The following is a 25,220-nucleotide window of genomic DNA, read 5'->3' on the forward strand; positions in this document are numbered from 1 at the left end:
GAAGACTAGTTTCACCAAAGGGGTTGGGTGCCTAACACATTTCCAATTTTATAACCTAACTTTCGAACTTAGATCAAAGCTTAGTAGAATATGTTTTTTCTTGTAATTTTCAAATTCTAGATTGTAACTAGGAAATAAAACTTTGTACACCCATGATGTTTAATTGCTTATATCAAGGTGGGTCTATTTTTTGTTGAAAAAAAATATATTAGTAAGGCTTTTTAAGTTGAGATTAAATTAAATAGTAATTTTGTGTAAAATCCCATGTTTACACCCTCTAATAATACTTTGTCACATCAAATTTTTACAAACAATTGCACGTTACATTCAAGCTGCAATACATTGAATCACTCTTTATTCTAAAGAATTAAAACCCTAAATTAAGTTTCCAGTAGAACTAGTACACTTGGGGAAGTTGCCTAAGACCCACGGAACCAAGAAGATGTTGGGTCGCTGCACCAACTCTCCACCATCCATCATGGCTCACCGTCCTATACAACCAATTTTGCTTTCAAAATCACTGACCACACCTATGCCTAAACTTCATATAGTTCCTTTTATCAAATAAACATTAGAGTGAATTAAAAGAAACTCAAAGCATAAGAACAAAGGCAATGACAACAAGAATATACATGAGTTCAATGGTTCCATCCATCTTTTAATAAGATGAATTTGAAAATGATTACAACAAATGCACAAGACCCTCATTTCTTGACACAAACTCGTTTCTTTGTTTCTCTCCCTAAAAACAATCCCTGTTTTCCTTGATATAAACCAAACCATAACTCTCTGCCTCTCTTCTTTGATCTAATACTTAGGAGTATAAAAAGTGCGTGGGTCACAGACGTGCTGCAAAGTAAAGACCATGAAGGTTGATCTTTTTCTAGATTAAGCTAGCCACCATGCAAACAATAACTTCTCCGATGGTTGAAGGAATCTCTTTTCAGATTACGACAGTGCCTCCAGTAACTTTAAGCTGGAGTGTCTTTAGTGGGTTGTAATCTTGGTAGTAGGGATGATGGGTTTGATTTTTTGAAATAAAGGAGAATGTATTGTGTGTAGTAGACCCTATTCATGAGTTTGTGAAAATCTAATGTGACATGCTTTTTTTTTGGAGGGTATAAACCAAGGGTTTTACATTGCATCTTTATCAACTTAAACTCTTTTACAAATAGTGTAAGAATCAATTATTTCATTAAAATTCTCAAAGTAATGGTAAAATGGTCATTGTGAGAGACCGAACTTGGCTCTCAAAAAGAGATTAGGCATCAACGCCTCTCTTTTCAGGGTTATATGGAGTTGCCACTTATTTTATAAGAAAAATAAGAAAGCTATACAAAAGAGTACAAAATATCTTGAATAGTACACATTCTCATTAATTTAAATGAATACAACTTGATAGAAAGAACTATTTACAGCTTTGTTTCCTAGTTACAATATAGTAAAAAAAAAAAAAAGGTTACAAGGCTTCATTTCCTAGTTACAATCTATCAAAATAAAATAAAGCACTACTCTACGAACCAAAAACCTTAAGTTTGGGGACTAGATTACAGCATGAGAAGGTGTTAGGCACCCATTCTGCCTAGAAAAAGTCCAGTCTTCTAGATTCTAAGATGATCATTTTAGTACCCTTTGTATGATATTATTTAAATATAACAAATGCCATGTTAAATTCTAAATCTAAGGTTAATCTACTATTTAAGAGGCCTAGATTTGCAACTTACTTTTATAAAAAGAGAAACAAAAAGTTTGATGAGATTGCTTGGTGAAAATTCTAGATCTGAGTTTCTATGATGAAAAGAATGAATTTTTTATATAAAAAATTCAGATGTATTTTTTATAATTTTAAATGGAGAGAAAACAAATCCTTTTATGTAAGTGTAAATTTTTATGAAAAACACATATTTGATTTTGTTAAAAAAAAAAATCAGATTTATATTTTAATGAAAAATACAGATCTGGTTTTGTTTAAAAGAAAAAAAAAATTCAAATCTGTGTTTTAATGAAAAATACAGATCTGGTTTTGTTTAAAAGAAAAAAATTCAGATCTGTGTTTTAATGAAAAATACAAATCTGGTTTTGTAAAAGAAAAAATTCAGATATGTATTTTAATGAAAAATACAGACCTGATTTTTATTAGAAAGAAAAAAGGATGAAGCTTTCATAATAATTTTCTTACAGATCTACAAACTTTAAAAAGGAGTTTAACCCTAGATCTATGCATGTCAATCAATTTATGTGTTTAAACCTAAACTAAGCATGTGAATTTGAAAGAAATGATAGAGGGTGAGTTTGCAAAAAACAATTTAAGAACATGATTAGGTGAATAATGAAAGAAACAAAACACACATTCATAAAAAAATAAAAATAAAAAATAAAAAAAATCAAAAAATAAAAAAAATCAAAAGAATAAGAGCATGTTTATGAAAAGAAAACAAGAACATAATGAAATTATGAAGGAAAGAAACAAGGTAAAAAAATACCTGCATGAATGTGTTCTTCAAGAGGGGAGTGTTTTAATGGTCAAAGAAGATGAACCTCTTTGAGATCTAAAATAGTATCACTTGCAAAAAAGAAATTCCTAAAGCAGAGCTTCCAGAATTTCTTTAACATAAGGGGAAAGAGGATGCTGAATTCTGAGTTTTCTCCTCTATTTATAGAGGTGTGTTTGCTTAAAAAATAAGATAGGGTTGCTTAAAAAATTAGTAGATACGAATTAGGTCAAGTTTTATCCCCAAAAAGTCGAATTTGATACGCCTAAACCTGAGTTAATCATTTCTGGGCTTAATTCACTACCTGTGCCAATCGGCACTTGCCAAGTACCAATTAGCACTATACAAGTGCTGATTGGCACTCCTCATTGCATGGCCTAATTTCGTCTTTTGGTTCATTTTGGACTCTTTTTTTTTTTTTGGGTGGCATTTTCTAGGTTGGGAATTGTATTTGGACGTTTTTTAAATTTGTGTTCCTAATAAAATCCATTTTAACTTGATATTTGATAAGATCTTAGTAACTAATGAAGAAAATGGACTGAACCATTAACAGAGGAAAGGAATAGAATATTAGAGAATGGAAATAGAGAGATAGCAGAGATAGATGAACAGATTAGAGAGAAGATAGAGATGAGAACATGATTCTTGTTATACATTCCAAAACTACTTACACCCTTTCTCTTTCTCCCTTTTATACAATTCCCTCTTCTTAACTAACTACCAGCTACTAACTAACTTCCATGACATCAGCACAATCACCCATGACATCACTTATTAACTAACACAGCAACTAACTAACTACCACTACAATCCTCTCATTACAATCCTCATCAATTCCCTTCCCCTTAAAAATTCCTCTAATTACAATCCTTATCAATTATTCCCTTCCTCTAGAAGAGACCTTGGCCCAAGGTCATCAACCCCCAAGAGTCACAAAACCTTGCCCACAAGGTGAGGGAACTGATGCTGCAAGTTGTAGAGAGACTCCCAAGTAGCATCTTCTGGAGAATGACCATGCCATTGAACCAAGACTTCAGTAATAGTCCTGGACCTGAGTTGTTTAGACCTGTGTTGAAGGATGGCAACATGTTCCGGATTAAGTACACCAGCAGAAGTAACAGGAGGAAGAGTTGGGACTGGCACTACAGTTAATCCCAACTTAAGTTTCAAGCAGGAAACATGAAAAACTGGGTGAATGGGACAATTTGCAGGCAAGGCAAGTTTATAAGCCATTTGACCAATCTTCTGCACAACTTGGAAAGGTCCATAGAACCTAGGAGAGAGTTTATTGAAACCTTTCAACCTTAATGAATGCTGCCTATAGGGCTGGAGCTTCAAATAGACCCAATCACCAACACTAAAACTTGTACCAGTCCTATGCAAATCAGCCCGAGATTTCATCCTAGCTTGAGCAGAAATTAAATTCTGTTTAAGCAAGGAGATGAGGTCCTGTCTATGTTGCAGTAACTAATCTACAGCAGCCACTTGGGTGGCACCAGGAATATAATCCAATAAACTAGGAGGAGATATGCCATAAAGAGCCTCAAATGGGGTTAACTTGGTTGAAGTATGGAAATTGGTGTTAAACCAATATTCAGCCAAGTGAAGCCAATCAGCCCAAGCACTGGGTTTGTCACCAACAAAGGCCCTCAAGTACTGCTCTAAGCTCCTATTCACCACTTCTGTTTGGCCATCAGATTGAGGGTGATAAGCTGAAGACATAGCTAATGCAGTACCCTGCAACTTGAACAACTCTTGCCAAAAATGGGCTGTGAAAACCGAGCCTCTGTCACTCACAATAGTTTTAGGCATACCATGGAGTTTAAACACATCCTTTATAAAAACTCCAGCCACCTTCACAGCTGTGTAAGGGTGAGATAATGGAATGAAATGGACAAACTTAGTTAGTCTGTCAACTACCACAAGGATCACTTCATAACCATGGGACTTAGGTAAACCCTCAATAAAATCCATACTGGTATCAAGACAGGGCCTGTCAGGAACAGGAAGAGGCTGCAACAACCCAGCAGGCTTAGAAGTGCTCACTTTCACCCTTTGGCAAACCTCACAGCATTGGACATGAAGCTTGACATCTTTAACCATACCTTTCCAAAAGAAATCCTGCCTCACCCTATGTAGTGTCTTCAAATAACCAGAGTGACCACCACAAGGAGAATTGTGAACATGCTGCAACACTAAAGGCTTCAATGGGGTGCTGTGAGTGAGGAATATGCGACCCTTATAAAAAAGAAGATCATTATGAAGAGTAAAACCAGCAGGGGCAGAACCTTCAACAGTCACAGCCTCCAACAATTGCTGGTACTCATGATCAGTCTTATAGCTATCCTTAAGAATGTCCAACCAAGAAGAACAAGGAAAGGAAATCAGGAAAAAAGAGGCAGAAGCAGAATCCTCCAACTGGACTGAATCCTCCAATCTTCTTGAAAGTGCATCAGCAGCCTTATTTTCTCTCCCATACTTATACTCCACCAAAAATGAATACCCCAATAACTTAGTAATCCACTTTTGTTGAGTTGGAGTTCCAATCCTTTGTTCAAGCAAGTATTTAAGACTTTGGTGATCAATCTTAATGATGAAAGGCTTCCCAACCAAATAAGGTCTCCACTTCCTTACTGCCTTCACTAATGCCAACAGCTCCTTTTCATACGTAGATAAGTGAAGACTCCTACCCTTCAAAACTTCACTATAGTAAGCCAAAGGCCTCTCATTCTGCATCAAAACAGCACCCAACCCCTTACCTGAAGCATCACATTCAATCAGGAATGGCCTAGAAAAATCAGGTAATGCCAATACAGGAGGGGTAGATACAGCCACCTTAAGAGCAGTAAATGCCAATTCAGCCTGTGAAGACCATTGAAAGGCATCTTTTTTAAGTAATGCAGTTAAGGGAGCTGCTATGAGACCATAATCCTTGATGAATTTTCTATAATACCCAGTCAGACCCAAGAACCCCCTCAAGGCCTTAATAGTGTAGGAATGGGCCAATTTTGCATGGCATCAGTCTTCTTAGGATCAGTTCTAACTCCTTGGCCTGAAATTAAATGCCCCAAATACTCCACCTCTTCACACCCAAACACACACTTGCTTTGCTTAGCATACAGTTGGTTATCAAGCAATACAGTCAAGACCATCCTCAAATGAGAAGCATGTTGCTCCACAGAACTACTATATACCAATATATCATCAAAAAATATTAAAACAAACTTCCTCAAATATGGTTTGAACACCTTATTCATTAGTGATTGAAAGGTGGATGGTGCATTAGTCAAGCCAAATGGCATAACTAGGAATTCATAATGGCCTTCATGAGTCCTAAATGCAGTCTTATGAATATCCTCCTCCTTCATTCTAATTTGATGGTAACCAGACCGAAGGTCTAGCTTAGAAAAAATCATAGCACCACTCAACTCATCCAGCAACTCATCTACAACAGGAATAGGATACTTATCCTTAACTGTAGCCCTGTTCAAAGACCTATAATCAATACACATTCTCCAACTTCCATCAGCCTTCCTTACCAACAACACAGGTGATGAAAAAGGACTATGACTGATTCTAACATAGCCAGCCTCTAGTAAATCATGTACAATTTTTTCAATTTCAGTTTTTTGATAGAAAGGGTACCTGTATGGTCTTTCACAGTCAGGTTCAGTGCCCTCCTTCAACACTATCTGGTGCTCATGCCCTCGGAGAGGAGGCAATGTAGTAGGTACTTCAAAGACCTTGTTGAATTCTTCAAGTAACTCAGTAATGGCCCTATGCTGCTGCACTGGTATGGAGGGAATAGGGCAGGATATGATTTGTAGCAGTAATCCTTTCTTGATCACTGGTTTAAAGAATTGGTCAGCTTCTTGAAAAGTGAGGCCAGATGGTTGTAATCCTGTAAACAAAATTTCCTTCCCCCCAAGACTAAATTCCATAACCAATTTCTTGAAATCCCATTTGATTGGTCCAAGAGTACATAACCATTGCGTACCAAGAACCACATCACAGTCACCCAAGGATAGAACATTTAAATCAACCTGCACTTCCTTCCCCTGAATTCTGAGATTAACCTCATGGCAAGCTCCTTGTGTTCTAAGTACTTCCCCATTAGCTACTTTAACTGTGAAGCTTTCTTGAGTTGACAATGGTAATTTCAAGGATGACCATGAAGAAACATCCAAGAAATTATGTGTACTACCACTGTCAATCAAGATAAGCACATCTTGATGATTAATCCTACCCCATACTCTCATTGTACCCGGAGAAGGACTCCCAAGTAAGGCATAGAGAGTGATCTCAGCACACCCTGCCACCTATTGCTGCAATTCAGTGGAATCATCATACACCATTGTTGGTCCTTCCTTAAAACCCTTTGACTTACTTTCCAGGTTGTTTTGTTGGAACCCCTCCATAAGGAAAATCTTTGGTGTCTTGCATTGATGTCCCACATGCCATTTATCCTCACAGTAGAAGCATAATCCTTTCTTCTTTCGATCTTCAATCTGCATAGCAGTAAGCTTCTGCACAGGTAGTTTGGTAGTCTTCAAATCATTCCTGATTGGTAGGGGACCCAAAATTGAGGGCTTAGACACTTCACTCCACGGTCTGGTACTCTTCTTGCACACAAGAAGATATTCTTCTTGTATTTTGGCAAGACCAAAGGCAGCATTCAAATTCTGGGGATTCATCATCCTAATTGGTAATCTAATCTCATCCCTCAATCCACTCAAGAAACAGCTGAGTCTGTGCTTCTCAGATAGTTCCTTAATTCGATTGGACAAAGCCTCAAATTGTCCCTTATAAGCAGATACAGACCCCACTTGCTTCAATTTGGTTAGAGTTTCCATAGGATCATCATAGGAAGAAGAACCAAACCTCACGTACAATGCTCTAACAAAAGCCTCCCAACTAGTAAAAAGACCCGTTTCCTCTGCATCTTAAAACCAATCAGAGCCTCCTCTTCCATATGGTATGAAGCTAATAATATCTTTTGGTTGATTGGGGTATTGTACAAATGAAAAAATTGGTTGGCTTTATAGACCCATCCTGATGGATTCTCACCCCTAAACCTCGGGAACTCCAATCTCACAGCTTTGGGAATCATCGCAGAATCTTGTTGTTGATTAGTCACCATTGGAGATGAGTTTCTTGGAGGAGATGGAGGCCTCTGTTGCCAACCGTTACCTGCTTCTGTCAAACCTTGTACTGTCTCTGCTAGAGTCTGCAACAAACTTGTGACTGCATCCAATTTTTGATGGACTATCCGAAATTCTTGATCATGTTGTTCAATCGTCGATGAAAGAGCATTGACTTTTTCATTAAGGAAAGAAGAAGATCGTGTTTCTGCCATAGTAGCAGAGCTGCTCTGATACCAATTTGATAAGATCTTAGTAACTAATGAAGAAAATGGACTGAACCATTAATAGAGGAAAGGAATAGAATATTAGAGAATGGAAATAGAGAGATAGTAGAGATAGATGAACAGATTAGAGAGAAGATAGAGATGAGAACATGATTCTTGTTATACATTCCAAAACTACTTACACCCTTTCTCTTTCTCCCTTTTATACAATTCCCTCTTCTTAACTAACTACCAGCTACTAACTAACTTCCATGACATCAGCACAATCACCCATGACATCACTTATTAACTAACACAGCAACTAACTAACTACCACTACAATCCTCTCATTACAATCCTTATCAATATTTAAATCTTTAGAAAATAATTATCTAAAAGATAAACAATTAAATCTTTAGAAAACTACTCTAAAGGCCTAATGATAAACAATTACGATATTATTCCTATGCAACCAAAATTAATTTTAATCAAAATCAACAACCAATCACATAAATTATTTAATTGATTCTAATTATTGACCAATCAAAATTAATTTCAATTAATCACACGTGATCGATATCATCCAACTGAATGCATGCAGACCATGAAAACTTGATCTTGTAATATGTTTCAATCTAACAATCTGATTTGAGAACTGGGCATATCGTCGTGATTGTTAGAATCTCAAGATCATTTTTATGATATGAGATGAATGATTTAATGCATGAAATGCAATTACGATTTTTTGGTTACTTAGAATGATCATTTTGGTCATGTCCCAAGATTAAATAATTGGTACAAAATTGAGTGTCTACAGTCATATTACATTTCTAGGGATACACTAGTCATTTTCATTGAAAAAGCTAATTTACTCATAATCCGAATGCACTAGTCACTTTGGTTAAAACAAGCAATGATGGACACAAATAATCACAAATTTGATCAAAATGAGTGACGAAAGGTAGTTAAGCACAAAAGGTAGGAATAGTCAAATACATGGCAAGATCTTGTTCACGACGTGTGATTTGGTAAGAAAGAAGAAAATGAAAAGTATAGAAGAGGAGATGATGGTTGTTAGGGCTCATCGATCAATGATGGTGAAAAAGATTGGTAATAATAATAAAAGAAGAAGAAGAAGAAGAAGAAGAAGACATATAGCCATTTAGACACACTTTGCTTGTGTTAGATTGTTCAAATTTATCTTACGCTTCAATGCCTACTTGGTCAAAACTTCTCGGGACACTTTTGGTTAGATCAGGTTGGATGGCCTAGGTTAGATTGAGTGGTTATTGCTCACCCTTACAACCATGGTACAAACAAAAAGTTGACGTTGCAGGCTTTTCAACAACACCTAGCCTCATTCAAGCAAATCCAAGATGGAGTCCAAGCCTCAAAATGAAGGTATGAAGGTGAAAAGATTAATATGAAAATTGAATTTCTATGTTTAAGCTTTTAGGGTTTGAAGATTTTAAATTCAATAAGAATGTGGTGTAAGAAAAATCGCATCAGAGCTTGCAAAATGGAAAAAGGGGTTAATTTTACACATTTTAACAAAAAAAAACACCCGCATCAGTGCTTGCAAAAGTGTGTATATATCCAAAAGTGCTACAGTAATCATGCATATATGCACGGTTACTGTAGCTTTCTATATATTATTTTAATATTTTTTTCTCTCCCCTCACATTCTCGCTCTTCCCTTGACTCTCTTTCTTCAACCCATAATCTCTGTAATTGATAATCTAGCACCACCACCCACATCACCCGCAACCCAGCATCGCCAACCACCACCACCACAACCCAGCATCGCCTACCACCACCACAACAACACGGACACACCACAAAATTGACCAAAATCAAACAAACCCACACATGGACATACCACAAAATCAACCAAAAATCAAACACACCCACACATGGACACACCAACAGAGATAGAGAGAGCATTTTTGTGAACTTGTGGTTGTGGGTTGGTGCTTGGGTCGACTGGAACGGTGCTTGTGGATCGTGGATCAGTGCTAGTGGATCAATGTGGATTGTTGCTTGTGACCATGAGGGAGAGAGGGAGAGGTGATTTCAACCAAGAGGGGGAGAGGAAGAGGCGAGTTTCATCATAAAGGCGGTGATGTGAATGAAAAGAGAGAGTTTCAGATGGGTTAAAAAGGGAGAGTTGATAAATAATAAAAAAAAAAGAGGAAAAATATTATTTAAATAAAATAGATGGTAGAATAGACAAACTGATATGAGTGTTTTGTAAAAGTGAGTGTGTAAAATAGAAAAAAGTATGTTTTTTTTTTTTGCAAAATTGACAGAATTTTTACATCTATTGATGTAGATGCTCTAAAAGCCCTTGTTTACACTCTCCAATAATAGGTTGCCACATTAAAATTTTGTAAATAAGAAAATAGGAATTGAAACACATAATCCCACTCTCTTTTTATACCCTATCACTATCAGGAAAATTAGGCCCAAATCATTGTGCAGCAGAGGAGCCATCGGTGCAACTGAGAGACACCATTGGAGAGGCTGATATCATCGCCAGAGGCACCGCATAGCCACTTCTAGGTCCCTTCAACCATTGCCAAAGAAGATGCTAGAGTTGATTGTTGGTGACATTTGGGTATGGGTATCCACTGACCACTCGGAAGCTTAGGAATAATGTTATTTGATACCAACACAAACAATATGCCAATTCCAATATTATTTGATACCAACACGGCAGCACCAGGAGTCTAATTTTATTTTTTGGGCAACCAAATACTTGGCTTTTTGTCATTGGCACTTAGGCCTTTTTTGTTTTTTTTTTTTTTGTTTTTTTTTTTTTGAGACTACTTGAGAGCTTTCACAATGGAAGATTGTGTTAGGGTTTATGCCCTAAAATCTAATTTATTGGCATGTTATAAATAATTAAATTGTTTAATTATATGAGACTATTTGTGAATGAACTAATTGGACATTATCATAGTCTCTGGGATACATTGTATGTAATTTAGTTACAGAAGATATAAATTACAAGTTCCTTGTAAATTCAAAATATAAAGCATTTCATCTGCAAAGACTATAACACATCAGACACATTGAACTGGACCGCAGTTCATAGACTTTCAATAGTGAGAGGATAGTGAATCCGATCATAAAATGTAGGTTACTTGATATATCAGGAGTAATGAGATCTAATAATTTAACGATCAAAACTTCAGTATGTTGAGTAACTGCACGTAGTGTTGAGGGAATACATATTTTCAAGATGAAATCCATAATCTTTTTCTATAGAGACACGAAATATTCCGTTGAGATAAGTTTAATGAAAACTGGTTATTCAGGGCCGGCCATTTTAGTAAGGAGTTAATAAAGTTTATATTTAATGAAATTAGATTTTATAAATATGAATAACTAAAAGATTAAACCCGGGGACTCAAAGAATAAAATAGTTGTTACAAAGTCTTCGTTCACAATGTATTTCATAGAGGGGTCAAATGATATCATATAAGAATCTTGAGATATAATTTATTAATAAGGTCAAGAGTGTAATTATATTGCCATAGTGGTACTTGTTATATAATGTGTTGTGTGTAGTATAACTTGTCCTACCATTCTTTAAAAGTTATCATGGCTTTTGAGTAGAGTTGTGGTGTGCATTTGTGTTAGAATCATTTTCCTTCTCCCTTGTGTGTGTGTGTGTGTGTGTGTGTGTGTTTTTCCAAAAAAAAAAAAAAAAAAATGTAACTTTAGGCTTGTCAAGAATTGACAGACAAGCCTAAAACCCACTGGAGCTAAAGTTTTATTTGTCTCTTTGGTCCCATCCCAATCCACACATTAAAGGCCAATTAGGCTAGTTTAAAAGGTTATCTCAATTAGATAATCAATTTTTATTTAATAAGATTTATTAAATAAAGTAATTGCTAAGGCAGTTAAAAGGTACGTATGATTAAAAAAACAAAAAAAAAAAGAGAAAACAATTTTTCTTAGTTGTATCTTTTGAACACACTTTTCTTTTGGAAAATTAATGTACTTAAGAACTGATTGAGAGACTATTCATCTTCAACATCATGTGGAATTGAGATGAAGATTGAAGGTATTCTCAAGTCTTGTTTTTGAATTTTACTACATCAAGGTATGCTTTCTCTTCTTTGTTCTAGACTTTAAGGTTAAATGTTATCTCTCATGATTGAAGTAGATTCTTGTGTTGCTTCCATTGTGTATCTTGTATGAGATGAAAACCAGTTTTTCCAATAGATTGAAAAGAAACCAGAAAAAAAGGCCAAAAACAAGAGCTTGTGCACCGTCAAACACAAAAAGTTAAGTGTTGGTACCAAAAAAAAAAAAAAAAAAATCTTTTTTACCAAAATCCAAAAACATATATGACGGATTTTTGATTGAGAGCTCGCACAGTAAGAATGAAGAGAACCCAGCTACAAAATGGTCATAAGCAAGAGCTTGAGCACCGCCACACACAAAGCCAAGTGTTTGCAACCCCCAAAAAATAGTTCTTAATATGATGAATGAATGTGTGTGGTCAATCCTTTTTATTTTTATTTTTATTTTTTTATACAAAATAAAATTTCTACTCTAACTTAATCTAAATGTATATGTGTGTAAAGTTCCCTCCTGAAGACTTGAATCCTAGCCCTTACTCCTCACACCCTACAAGCATTTATATTTGTGAAGTGATCACCACATCAAGGGTGCGCTGTGGTGTCAGTCCTATTTTTCAAATTGTGAAAAGTTGTGAAAAGATAATGTGGCATAATATTATTGGAGCTTGGAAAACTCTCATCCTTGCCAAATTCGGACATTTTTTTATTGAAAAATTTTACTACTTATAATTAATCCAAAAAAAGCTTTTTGAAAGTAAATGAAATTCTATACGACTTGTCTAAATTGACTTTTCCCGAATAATTCTGAATCCTCAAAAAAGATTGAGCATAAAGTGGAAATATTGCAAGTAAAGCGATATTTCCACTTTGAGGGTTAAAGCTGAAAACTTCTTAACGAGGTACCAACTTTTTCAGGTCATAACTTTTTATCATCAATCCAAATGATTTCATTAGAAATTAGACTTCAAGGGCTCTACAACGACACTAAAATCGCCCAAAATAGAGGCTGCAGGAAGAGCTGTGAACGAGTTATTCAAAGTTGCGGGAAAATTAGTCAAAAAAGCTCAAAGCTGGCCTCTTGTGCAGGAAAAATACAATGTTGATCACACGCATCACTTTGTTTTTGTACTCAAGTTTAGGCATTACTAGGACTCTTTTCGTTTGGAGGTGGTGTTAAGAAATATTATTGGAGCTTGGAAAACTCTCATCCTTGCCAAATTCGGACATTTTTTTATTGAAAAATTTTACTACTTATAATTAATCCAAAAAAAGCTTTTTGAAAGTAAATGAAATTCTATACGACTTGTCTAAATTGACTTTTCCCGAATAATTCTGAATCCTCAAAAAAGATTGAGCATAAAGTGGAAATATTGCAAGTAAAGCGATATTTCCACTTTGAGGGTTAAAGCTGAAAACTTCTTAACGAGGTACCAACTTTTTCAGGTCATAACTTTTTATCATCAATCCAAATGATTTCATTAGAAATTAGACTTCAAGGGCTCTACAACGACACTAAAATCGCCCAAAATAGAGGCTGCAGGAAGAGCTGTGAACGAGTTATTCAAAGTTGCGGGAAAATTAGTCAAAAAAGCTCAAAGCTGGCCTCTTGTGCAGGAAAAATACAATGTTGATCACACGCATCACTTTGTTTTTGTACTCAAGTTTAGGCATTACTAGGACTCTTTTCGTTTGGAGGTGGTGTTAAGAAGGCATTGTTTTGCACTTAATTAGTGTTATCGGTTTGTGATTGCCCTTAATTAGAGTTTTGGTAGAGGCGATAAAAGAGTTTCATTCAAGGAATTGATCCAATTCAATCCAAGGTGGAAATTCGTTAATGTGGTCTCAATTGGGTATATTTGAGGCTTTAGTTTTGTGAAAGTTTGGACAGTGACACTTTTTCTCTGTTGTTGCTTGTGGATATATCATATATGTATAATGTCACTCAAATCACGTGAATCTTCTATCGCCCTTTGAGATTGTTTTATTCTAGTCTTTACAATTTATGTCAACCAAGAGATATCAATTATTCTAGAAGAATTTCTCCATTGATAACTTATCAAACAACATATTTAAGTATTTCTAACCCCATGTTCCATGACACACCTAAACAAACTTTTGCCAATTGATTAATGATAGTGAAGAAACAAATTATTTCCTAGTAAAACAATGACTCTCAGTTAATGGAGTCATTTTTATCCAAGGCCATGATAGTGCTGAGGTTCATGGGGCTCATGTAGTCAGTAGAGCCGGTCAGGATTTGCTGAACAATAACTCTGTTTGCCTTTTCAGATGGATGGAATGGATCCCAAAATGCATACAAGTCTCGGTTGGGGCACAAGTTGGAGAGTGATGTGCATAGTCCAATGCCATTGTAAGGTCCTTGTCCACAACAAGCCATCCTTGATGTACTAAACCCTGCCCAACCACAACATGCTCATGTTATGTCTTATTTTTTTACCAACAAATAATCCTACAATATCCATTGTATAGAAAATGTTCTTTGAGATAGGACAATATTCTATCATTTGTGAAATTTTATTGTGTCCCTAACTTTATTGTTTGTGGTTATAATTAAGACAATGCAAATAAATAGTTAGACATTGAACCCAACATACCGTATGCTTGAGGGTTAGTAATGAAGTCAGTGTGCGTTTGTTGTGTATTAGCAGCAATGAACACATCTCTGCCAATTTTGTTATTCAGATCTCTTATCATTTGATCGAGTTGTGGGTTATACAAGGCAGCGGCTCTTTGGAGTTCAGCTGAGCATCCACCATTTGTATTTCGCGTGGCCAATTCTGCCGGAACACAACCCAGTGGTCCGGTACCTGTCACAAGAACCCTACGTGCTCCAAGATCATATAGCTTCTGCAATGAGATCAAAAACATTGAAGGAAGCATTAATCATTTGGCAAGTGAATTTTCCCTTTTTTTTAGGGCGAATGAAAATGTATTTGGTATTTACTAGTAACTAGTGCATTTTTTTTTTTCATACTTAGATTTTCTCTCAAAATTTTTATTCCAATTAAAGTTTATTGTCAAAAAATTTAAGAAATTTTCATTATTTATTTTAATAATTTATTATATACATATATATATATATATATATTTGTTTTAATTTAATAAGAACTCAATCTTATATGATGAGCGTTTTCTACATATATAAAATCATTAAAATTTTATTTGACATATGATTTTTTTTATTTATTAAAATACTAACTACTAAGGTATGACAACAATGATTTTCTCTCAAAAATGTGTCACCTCAATGTCTAATTGATCATGCACGAAAGAAAAACAGAAAACAAAAGCACACTGCTTTTGGCCTGAGCAACCAAATGTCTCTACTTGGAGATGTTTTTTTTTTGTCTATCTTTAATTTTATTGGTTGCTTTATCGTGACTAGCTAGCGGTGCATTGCATGTAGAGCCAAACAAAAGCACAGCAAAGTTAATGGTAAATTACCTGTAAAAGTTTTTTGTATTCTGAGATGAGATACTTGACATAATCCGGAAGTCGGTATTGGCGAGACCTTGCAGAAAAGGGCACCAAGTAGTAGTTGTTTACAAAATCATTGCCACCAACAGTGATGAGGACAAGCGCTTCTTTCACTAGTCTCTTAGCTTGGTCACTTCCAATAAGATTACTTACTCTTTGCTGGTATTCTTGAAAGTATTCCAATTGTCTATACATTCTTATTATGTTTAGCTGCAAAAAAATACAATTATATATAGGCCATTTCTTAGATTAGCCTTTGCATTTTGATAGTGCTTTCAAGTTTTTGAAAGGAAAAAAAAACTAATTGTATGGGAAAGGCATATGATACAATTAATGTACGTATTAGAATTTCAGTATTTGTCATGAACCATGACATATATGGAGTAGTTTTATAAAATAGTGAGACATTAAAATAAAAGGCATTATCCAAACGAATTATAGAAAGATTAATTATGTGGTTGCAAACTAGAAAAATTAATTGTGTTAAAGAAAATTTGCATGGTACATCTAGCATCGTTGACATTACTTTTTATCGTACACTAATTATATCAGATTACGCCAATGATCATAAAAAAGAGAAAAAATGTGTCTTCCTAAACTTGTTGGTTAAACTTAAGATGGCCATTGATCACTTACAAACTGAATTCCAGTGTCATTGAGGATTCCAATGCCTGCTGAAGCAAAGTTGGCACCAACAAGGAGCTTTTGTCCTGTGAGCTGAGGACTCAAGTATGGCAATGTGGGCTCAGAGCCGAGCTGCTCACCTAAAAAATCAAGCAATTCACTAAATACATATTTATATACATATTGATAGTCATGCACGTACAAAGTAGACTAGAGAGTAACTTCAAATAATGATTTGTAAAGCAATAATGCAGTTTGAAACCCAACTGATAAGGTCAGGGATGTTAAGGCCATTGGAGAAACGCCCTGTAGGACGATGAGTTGGATAATCAATGCCATAAGGAGGTGAATCGGCACGGGCAGTTGTAGCCAGGTAATTGTTGTTGCCATTGTCAACAAGTGAATCGCCAAAGACGAAGAAAGCCCTGGCATCTGCTGTGTGAACAATGTTTCCTATTGCTAATGCAAGACCCAAAATCATCCAAGAAATGAAAGTGGATGAGGCTTCCATTGTTGTGGTTTGAGTAACTGTTTAGAACTGCTTTTTGCTTTGTACTAAGAACTCCCGGTAGTTGGTGCAAGACTGGGGATGATCTAGGGTGTTTTATAGCTTGTGGATTCTAGCAACATTGTATGGATTGGACCACCGAAAATAAAGCAGGGAGGACAGTGATAATTGTGTTAGCTAGGGGAACAGTTTCTACCAGCTTTGAAATTAATCAATGCCATGAAATATAGATATGCTGAAGATAGCTTTTGGTTCAAAATCTTTAATTCTTGCATGATTTCACTTACAATGTAATCTAAAATAGCAATGTATGTTCGGTTGCTGAAAAATTGAATCATGAGAGTTGTATATTCTTGAAAGTTTAAACTTACAATTTGAATTTGTATTGTATTTTAAACAAAACTATATTTATAGAATATAAATTTTGGTGTTTAAGATAATCCTATACAACTTGGCCATTGGTAACTAAATAATTGATAACTTTGATAATTATCAATAAATTTTTAAATAACCAATACCTTGAAAATTAATAAATATATTTTGTTTTTCTATCTAGCATTTCAAAAGAAAAAAAAATATTTAATTTTTTTAAGGGAAAGAAGTGAAAATTTTATTTTGAGTGTCACATTAATAATTCTCACCATGGTAAGATACCTGAGAATTGATATTTCTTATCCAAAATGTGGAAATTAAAGTCCCGTAACTTGTGTAACTTGTGAGAATTGAGATGTTTATAAGAATTGTAATTCTTAAAACACTCAAAAACTCACGAAATGAACAACTACATTTTCTAGGACTTTTAAGAATTAACAATTGTTAGGGTCAATAGATTGATTTTTGGCAAAATATGAACAAATCCTTGAGTCTTGTTAAGTCTATAATGTGTTTTTTTTTTTTTTTTTTTTAAGTCCAAGTCAAAGACCAATTAAAGACGTCAAGCTCAACACGTCCTTGATTAATTGAGACAAGATCAACTGCAAGCTCGATAGTAGTCGGTCATTGAAGAATTGCAGATTATTTTTTACTAATTGCAGATTATCTTAAGCCACGGAGTCTAGTAAAAAATTATACAACACTATTTGATTAATATGATTAATGAGGTCTATTTTCCTAATATAGTGGGTGTTATAAGATTAATTGCTGAATATTAATCTAATGGGCTGAACCTCCACCTTTCACCCTCCCTTATGCATGTATCTGACTTAATATTTGAGTCAATTCATATTAGCCCATTAATCACCACAATTAAAAAGAATATAATAATTTCTCTCATTTTTAATGTGGGATTAAATATTTTTACGAACTCCTCATCTTCTATATTCACTCCCACATCTTTACATTTATGTTATAATATTTATTCATTTTAAGTTAATTAATATTAAAATGCTCCAACATCTTTTATTTTTATGCCACTTGCTCTTTGCAATATGGTTCTATGCATAGTTAACCGAATTGGAACTCAGCAGTATAATTGATTAATTAATCAAGTAGGCATAAATTGAGTTAAAATCAATCAAATATTCCTATCACTAGTTTTTGAGTGGAAATATAATTTAAAGTACACCATCCATTTATCCCAGATTGCATGGTTAATTAATCCTAAAAGGAGAACACCGAAATATCCTAGTCTTTCAACATCGATCAGAATGAACCAAAATCCATGCATGTGAGAAGGTTCAATAAGGACCGGTTCACATCAACGTATCAAATTCTAAACGTGAGCCCTGATCTTTAAAGGGAAAAAAAAATTCCTGAACCAAAACTCAGTACGACTCAAGGTTACCGTGTCTTTCAAAAAACAAGAATCACTATTTATTCACTTTTTGTTGATAGTGATATTAATTATATTGTATAAATTAGTTGGGAATTTTGTGCAACATTTTTTTATTGGTTTAAGTTAAGAGAATTTCATTTCAAAACGATTTCTTTATCGTGTAACATTGTGAAAATAGGGTTTATAGTGTCAAGTCATTTTAAATATTAAATAATATAACACTAAATTCAGATATCTAGATTTTATATTAATATTTAGTTTAAACCATTTTGGACTAATTAAAGATTTTAATGAAATTTTGTCTACTGCTAGTGACTAAATATTTCATTGATATGATGTAGGGTCAGCCCCACAATTAATAGAAAGCTTTGAATCCTTTGATACAAAAAAGAAAAAGAAACCCCATAGGTCACCTTTTAGGTCAGCTCTCAATTAAAACATTGTCATGAATGGGAGAAGCTACGAGGCCATTTTTCTCTTTTGCCATGTGATATGCATAAATGGGATGGGCTTGTTGGATGGAGCTGCACTCTAATTTATTCTCACCGCCCAAACCCATGACAAATTGGAACAATAAATTATTGACCCTTTTGAACACTTTTGCCCCCCCAAAAAAAAAAGTCTTTTTTTTTTTAATATTTTAAGAATTCGTATCAGTTTATGCAAAAATTTTTGTCTATTTTATTATAAAAAATTATTTTTTTTTTTACACAACCACATCAGATTATCTATTCTACATTATATTTAATAAAATATTTATTTTTTATTTAATTTTTTACTATTGTTTATGTCCTTTTTTTCCCATTGGTTTTCCTTTGTGAGAGAGAGAAATAGATAATTGAAAAAATATTGATAAGCACAAAAACAGTAGTCATGTATATTTACATAATTACTATAGTTATAGATAAAATGTTATTTTGTACAATTTTGTATAAACTAATGTGGGTAATTAAAATTAAACGTGAAAAATTTACCTCTTAAATTATTATGTATTGGGTTCCAGTTAGCTTAACTGGTAAAATCTTTAATGATTGAATAAGAGATTTAGGATTCAATCCCTGTATATATATACCAATAACTAATTTATGTCTTGATCTGATTGATGTCTTGATTTGATAATAAAAATTTTTCATCAGGAGCAAATGCTCTAGGTTGAAAACTCTTACTCAAAAAAAATATATATATATATATATTATGCATTGTTTCCCTCAAAAAAAAAAAAGCATTGACTCTATAGTGTATAGGTAATTTGCTTTGTTTTGCAGAATAAATGCTCAGTACTATTAGTCGGTGAGAAGGAATGAATACTATATACCTAAGTTTGCGGCGTGACTTCAAGCAGTGCCAAAACTGATAGCATATCTCTTTGCTAATTTCCTACTATCTACTCTCAGAACTGAAAATCTACTATATATTAGACTGGTATTTATTAGGTTTCTATATTTAGTTCGGCATTGGAATTGGTTTTATTTTTCTATTGGGTTTTTTTTTTTTTTTTTTGAGAGAAAGGAATTGGATTTGGTTTTGTTTGTTCTATTTTACGTCGTTGCATGTTTTTGGCCGTGTATAATATAAGTGGAGAAAAAGTTACGATGGATACCTATTCAGTAAATGAAGGAGAAAATGGGCAAATGTCCTTTTCGCACAAATTATGTAGCATTTTGCCCTATTTTTCAAACTAATTAGGAAAATGTTTATCTTTTGAAACTCGATTTAAGATAAATCGAGTTAGGTTCTATAGATGCATTTTTAAAGAACCTATAATGATGTTTTAAGGACCTATAGTGGCGTTTTGCAACTCGACTCCACAAATCGAGTTATATGTAAAAAATAAAAAATAAAAAAATTGCCTATAACTTGATTTCATGGAAGTCGAGTTACAAAATCCCACTATAGGTCCTTAAAACGTCCTTATAGGCTCCTTAAAACACCACTATAGGGTTTCAGAATTTTTTTTTTCAACTCGATTTATCTCAAATCGAATTATAAAAAAGAGACATTTTCCTAATTAGTTTGGAAAACCAGGCAAAATGCTACAATTTTTTCCATAAATGAAATTATGGAAAGTGAAAACTAATCTATTTATTGTGTTTTCTACTTATCTTAGGGTTCGTTTTGTTGAAGAGGTGGAAAAGTAGGAGGATAGAAAATGGTAGGAAAATAGAAAAGTGGGAGGATAAAAAAGATTTTAATTTCTCTCATTTTTGTTTGGTTGGGAGTGGAAAAATGGAGGGATGGAAAAAGTGAACTTGTATAAATTTAATCATACGCCCTTGTTAAAAAATAATGACCAATTAAAACAAAAAAAGTGACAAACAACTTAAAAAAAAAAAAAAAAAAAAAAAAAAAAAAAAAAAAAAAAAAAAAACGCAATCACCCAATTTATTAAAAAATAAAAATCATGTTCCAAAAAAAAAAAAAAATCATGTATAGTTAAACAAAAAACAAAAAGAAAAACAAAACAACTGTCACACAAGGAAAAAAAAAAAAAAGCAACGTCTAGGAAAGAAAAGAAAAAAATTGGTAACGTGCCCACCCACAGCCACAGCCCTGAGAAATAAAAAAATTAATTAAAAAAAAAAAAGCAACATCCAGTCGTCCAAAAAAAAAAAAAAAAAAGAAGAAAAGAAAGGAAGTGGAGATGGGCATTTTTATCCATTAATATTAAGCAGTTTTATTTTCTCTCTTTAGTTTTCTCTCAATTTTGGAGATAAAACTTTTTGATGGGTCTGAGGAGAAAACATATCAACCCCACCATTTATTTTCTTTCCTCTCCACTTTACTAAACACATTCAAAAAAGTTTTTCTTCCCATTTTCGCTCAAAATTTTTCCATCCAACCTATTTTTCCAACAAACAAACACAATCTTAAATGGGTGCTAAGTGGGTTAAGTCAACTCGTATTTTTTCAAATGAATGAAAAAAAAAAAAAAAAAAAAAAAAAAAAAAAAAAACCCTACTGAATATGATCATAATGTCTTTGTTTTTATTTTTTATTTTTTTTGTTTTTTTATTTTTTGGGTCAATACAAATTAGAGAACAAATAACAAAATACTCAAAAATAAAATTTAAATAATACATAAAATTTTAAATTCACTTTACAAAATCTAAAGTTTACTAATAATATCATCACCATAAAAGAACAAAAAGACTAAATGTCATGGACCACGTCAAGTGTGCGATAGGAACGTGTAAAAATTGATATGATGAGATCCAAGAGTGAGATTAAGAAGCAAAAACAAAGATAATGACATTACAAATGTTGAGGGTGTTTTTTTTTTTTTTTTTAAAAAATTTAATAATGGTCAGGCATACTAAACTATTAGACTAGCGTATCAAAGACATCACACTTTGTGAATTGTCAATTGTCAATTGTCAATTGTGAATTATCCCATTTGGCCATTTTGTTTTGTTTTATCTATATAACAAAATTCCCTTAATAAACGGGTCAACCCAATTGATCCATGGGTTGATCCGACCTAACCTAGAAATTAATCGGTTTGGGTTGGTTTGTTTTTACTCCAGGTAAAAAATTCTTGGAGTGTATTGGGTATTTTTCTTATGGTTTGGATCAGATAAACAAGTCCAAGTCTAATTTGCCAAATCTAAGTATATTACTTACACTTATAAATTTTTGGGAGTATTTCAGTCTACAATTGTTCTCTTTTCTTTTTTATTTATTTTTGAAGTCTACAACGTCTTCATTTTACATACATATTATGCATATGAGCAAATGATAAAGGCATATTTTACATAAAGGCGTATTCTACACATAGATTATATGCATATGAGCAAATGATATCTATAAGGGCACTAACTGCACATTCTTGTTAATTCACATAATCTGTACGCATCATCTATTTCATATGTTAAATATGGATATTGTTCATTAAATTGGGAACATTTGTGTATACAGAGTGCATGTTAATAAGTGGGTAAGAATATTTTTCCCATATATATGAGATGTGAGATAGGGGTGTTACACATAAGATGACGGAATTATTCTCCCAAAGTAGGGACAAACAACACTTGGTTCTTGATTTAACAAGTTGGTATGTTCAGAATCTTCAGATAGTTGTCGGTAACAGATTGTATACGTATACAAAGCTTAATTAACGTAGCAGGAGAAACAGTTCAGCAAGCAAATTAAACCCCCACTAAATAGGTGAGTATTGTACCTTCGGGCAATCTTCTGGTTCCTTGTTTCTCTTTTTACTGGTTGGTTTCTTTTAAATGTAACAATATTATGCAAACTTGAATTTTCAGTCTCTTCAATTTACGACCGGGCTTTACAATAATGAATTTTACAACCCTATCATAATTACTTATATCACAGAAAGTACAAGGGGTATGGGTTCTTTCTGGTGGGCAAGTAAATGCTCACATGAAACTTGCTAAGTAGAACTGGTTTGCCAATAAAATGTATATGTTCTAATGCTCATGGCTTGTACAGTTCCAACCGCATTTTGTAAAGAACATCAAATGCCATTAATTCTACTGCCACATGCACTGTCCAAATGTTTAAACACATATACAGATGGGAAATTTAATTACCATAGTTCATCAAGAACTTTGTGGAGGTGAGAAATGACTAATTATCACAAATGTAGACCCAGCTGTGAGAAATTGTTGAATTAATAATTTATTCCAACACTCATCCATATCCGTACGCTCCAATGCTTCTTCTTTTTCCCCTCACGTGTGTCAGCCAAGTATATATCTTCCTACTCCCAAAATACCAATTTTCTAAATAGCCAGGTTAAAATAATATTTTTTTCACAACTTGATTACCAAACTGACAAGTTTTAATTGAAATAAAATAATTTTACATATATTCATTATTAACATTTTTTTTCTTTTTGTTTTGTATGTACCGTTTACAATATGTTATATCAATACCTATGAAAAAAAGTTCACATTATTTTCTAAAAGTTTGAGGTGGTAAATTTATCTATCTTTAATAGTCTCTCCAAATTCTAAAGGATCATAACGAATACAAACCTTTGACTAAAAAAAAATATGAAAACAAAAAACAAAAAAAAAAAACCACCTACGAGTTTTCAATTATCTCAAATGTAATGTTGTTAACGTGACATGAGTGAAGTTTGTCAATTTAATGTGTTTGTTATGTCACATAGAGCCAGTTTGGATGGAATGAGAGTATAGTGATTTGGCCAGAAATTAGCCTTCCATCCAAACTAGCCAATAGGTCATTACAGAAGTTGAACCCTTGTGACCTTTATTTGGTTGGGAATACATATTCTTACCACCTCTAATCATACATTGAGGTAACATGCACATGCACATCCTAATTTCTTTGATATATGGTATTTTTGGTAATTTATTTGCTAAATATGAGACCCAAAAAAAACATGTTTTTTGATAGCTTTTATGTTAAATATGTTACAAAAAGATAAAAATTAGCATTTAAAAAAAAATTATTTATATATATATATATATACATATTAAAAAAAATAAAAGCATATGCAAAAAATAAAACATAAAAAAGCTTTTGTGAAATGCATATCTGATCATGGCTTCTCTAATTTTCTTCACTCTGTCCAATCTAGTAAAGCATCAAATCCAATTTCATAAACTTCATCAATTTGAATTCTAACTTTCCTCCAAATATAAGTACAAGAAATAAAACCCAACATTTTTATCTAGCATGAGATTAGCACAACTTTGATATTACTGGAACCTAATATTGAACTTTTCATTGGTTTTAATTATTGAACCACACTATGTTACACGAGAGACGGGCCTAAAATGAATTAATTATTTGGTCAATGGGTTAATTAAGATTTGTAATTGCGACGTTCTGTTTTTCTTTTCTTCTTTTGTAGAATTATTAAACTAGTGAACTATTGAATTTAATTAATAATTAAACTTAAAAATAATTTATTATCCAAATTAATATTGTTTGTTTTTACTTGAAGTGCCTTTGTTGTTATTTGTACTGAAAGAATGATTAATAAACATGTTATAAAATATGTTCATTTATCTTTCTTTTTATTATGTGAGAATTAATGCGAATCATAAGGGATTGGCCTGACCTATATATGAGTAAGATTCTTAAGAATAGTAATCCATTATAGACCTCCATAGCCAATCCAGCTGAATCATACCCAATTTCTTACCTGACTTGTTCACCATGAAGAATTTGCAAAGGGTTTTCCTAGAGACATAAAAACATTTTAATTTTTGTCACTTATGCAAATTTTAAAAATTGGTATGTACTCTCTCTCTCTTTCTCTCTCTCAGAGAGAGAGAGAGAGAGAGAGAGAGAGAGAGTCGTAGGTTAGATAATAATGGGTACAACAAGAGTAGGAAAAACTCCACCATGTTTCCGATGCATGTTACCCATCTCTCACAAGGGGGTGGACCCCACACTTGGGGGTCCACCCCCTTGTGAGAGAGAGAGGTAACATGCACTGGAAACATGATAGCCTCTCTCTCTTTGGAGGCCTATTTGTGGTGGTATAACAATGGCTTGGGGGTAGGGTAGGTTGATAGGTTCCACTTGATGAAACTTGCCATGAACAAGACGTCAACAGGAAGCACATGATATCTTTTGTATTGATTGGAAATTAATTCCTGTTTCAAAAACAGATGGTGAGGAGTCCTTTCATATTATTCAATACATCACATTTTTAGGGTCCGTATGAATACAACTTATTTTTACTGAAACTGAAAACTGAAAATACTGTAACAAAATAATTTTAAATGTGTAAACAGAGTGCTGTGGGACCGATTTTTAATATTTTATTATGAATAAAATGATTGTGGGTCTCATGAACAGTGCATAAACAGTGTAATTTGTCTCTTGCACAATAAATTCATGTGCATGAATAGTGAGGTTACTATTCATACACGCTAAAAAA

At 33.5% G+C, this 25,220-nt stretch overlaps 1 protein-coding gene across 1 annotated transcript; it reads right to left on the reverse strand.

The window, feature by feature from the left end:
* Positions 1-13,982: 13,982 nt before the first annotated feature.
* On the reverse strand, positions 13,983-16,626 carry LOC112017609 (GDSL esterase/lipase At5g33370). Its single transcript, XM_024050068.2, has 5 exons — positions 16,323-16,626; positions 16,068-16,195; positions 15,399-15,641; positions 14,549-14,801; positions 13,983-14,348 (listed from the first exon to the last, which is right to left on the reverse strand). Exons 1-5 carry the CDS (start codon positions 16,564-16,566, stop codon positions 14,107-14,109), a joined length of 1,110 nt encoding a protein of 369 aa, XP_023905836.1. The 5' UTR covers positions 16,567-16,626; the 3' UTR covers positions 13,983-14,106.
* Positions 16,627-25,220: the final 8,594 nt, after the last annotated feature.

Source organism: Quercus suber, unplaced genomic scaffold, assembly GCF_002906115.3.
Source record: "Quercus suber isolate HL8 unplaced genomic scaffold, Cork oak 2.0 scaffold_72, whole genome shotgun sequence".
Lineage (NCBI taxonomy): Eukaryota > Viridiplantae > Streptophyta > Magnoliopsida > Fagales > Fagaceae > Quercus > Quercus suber.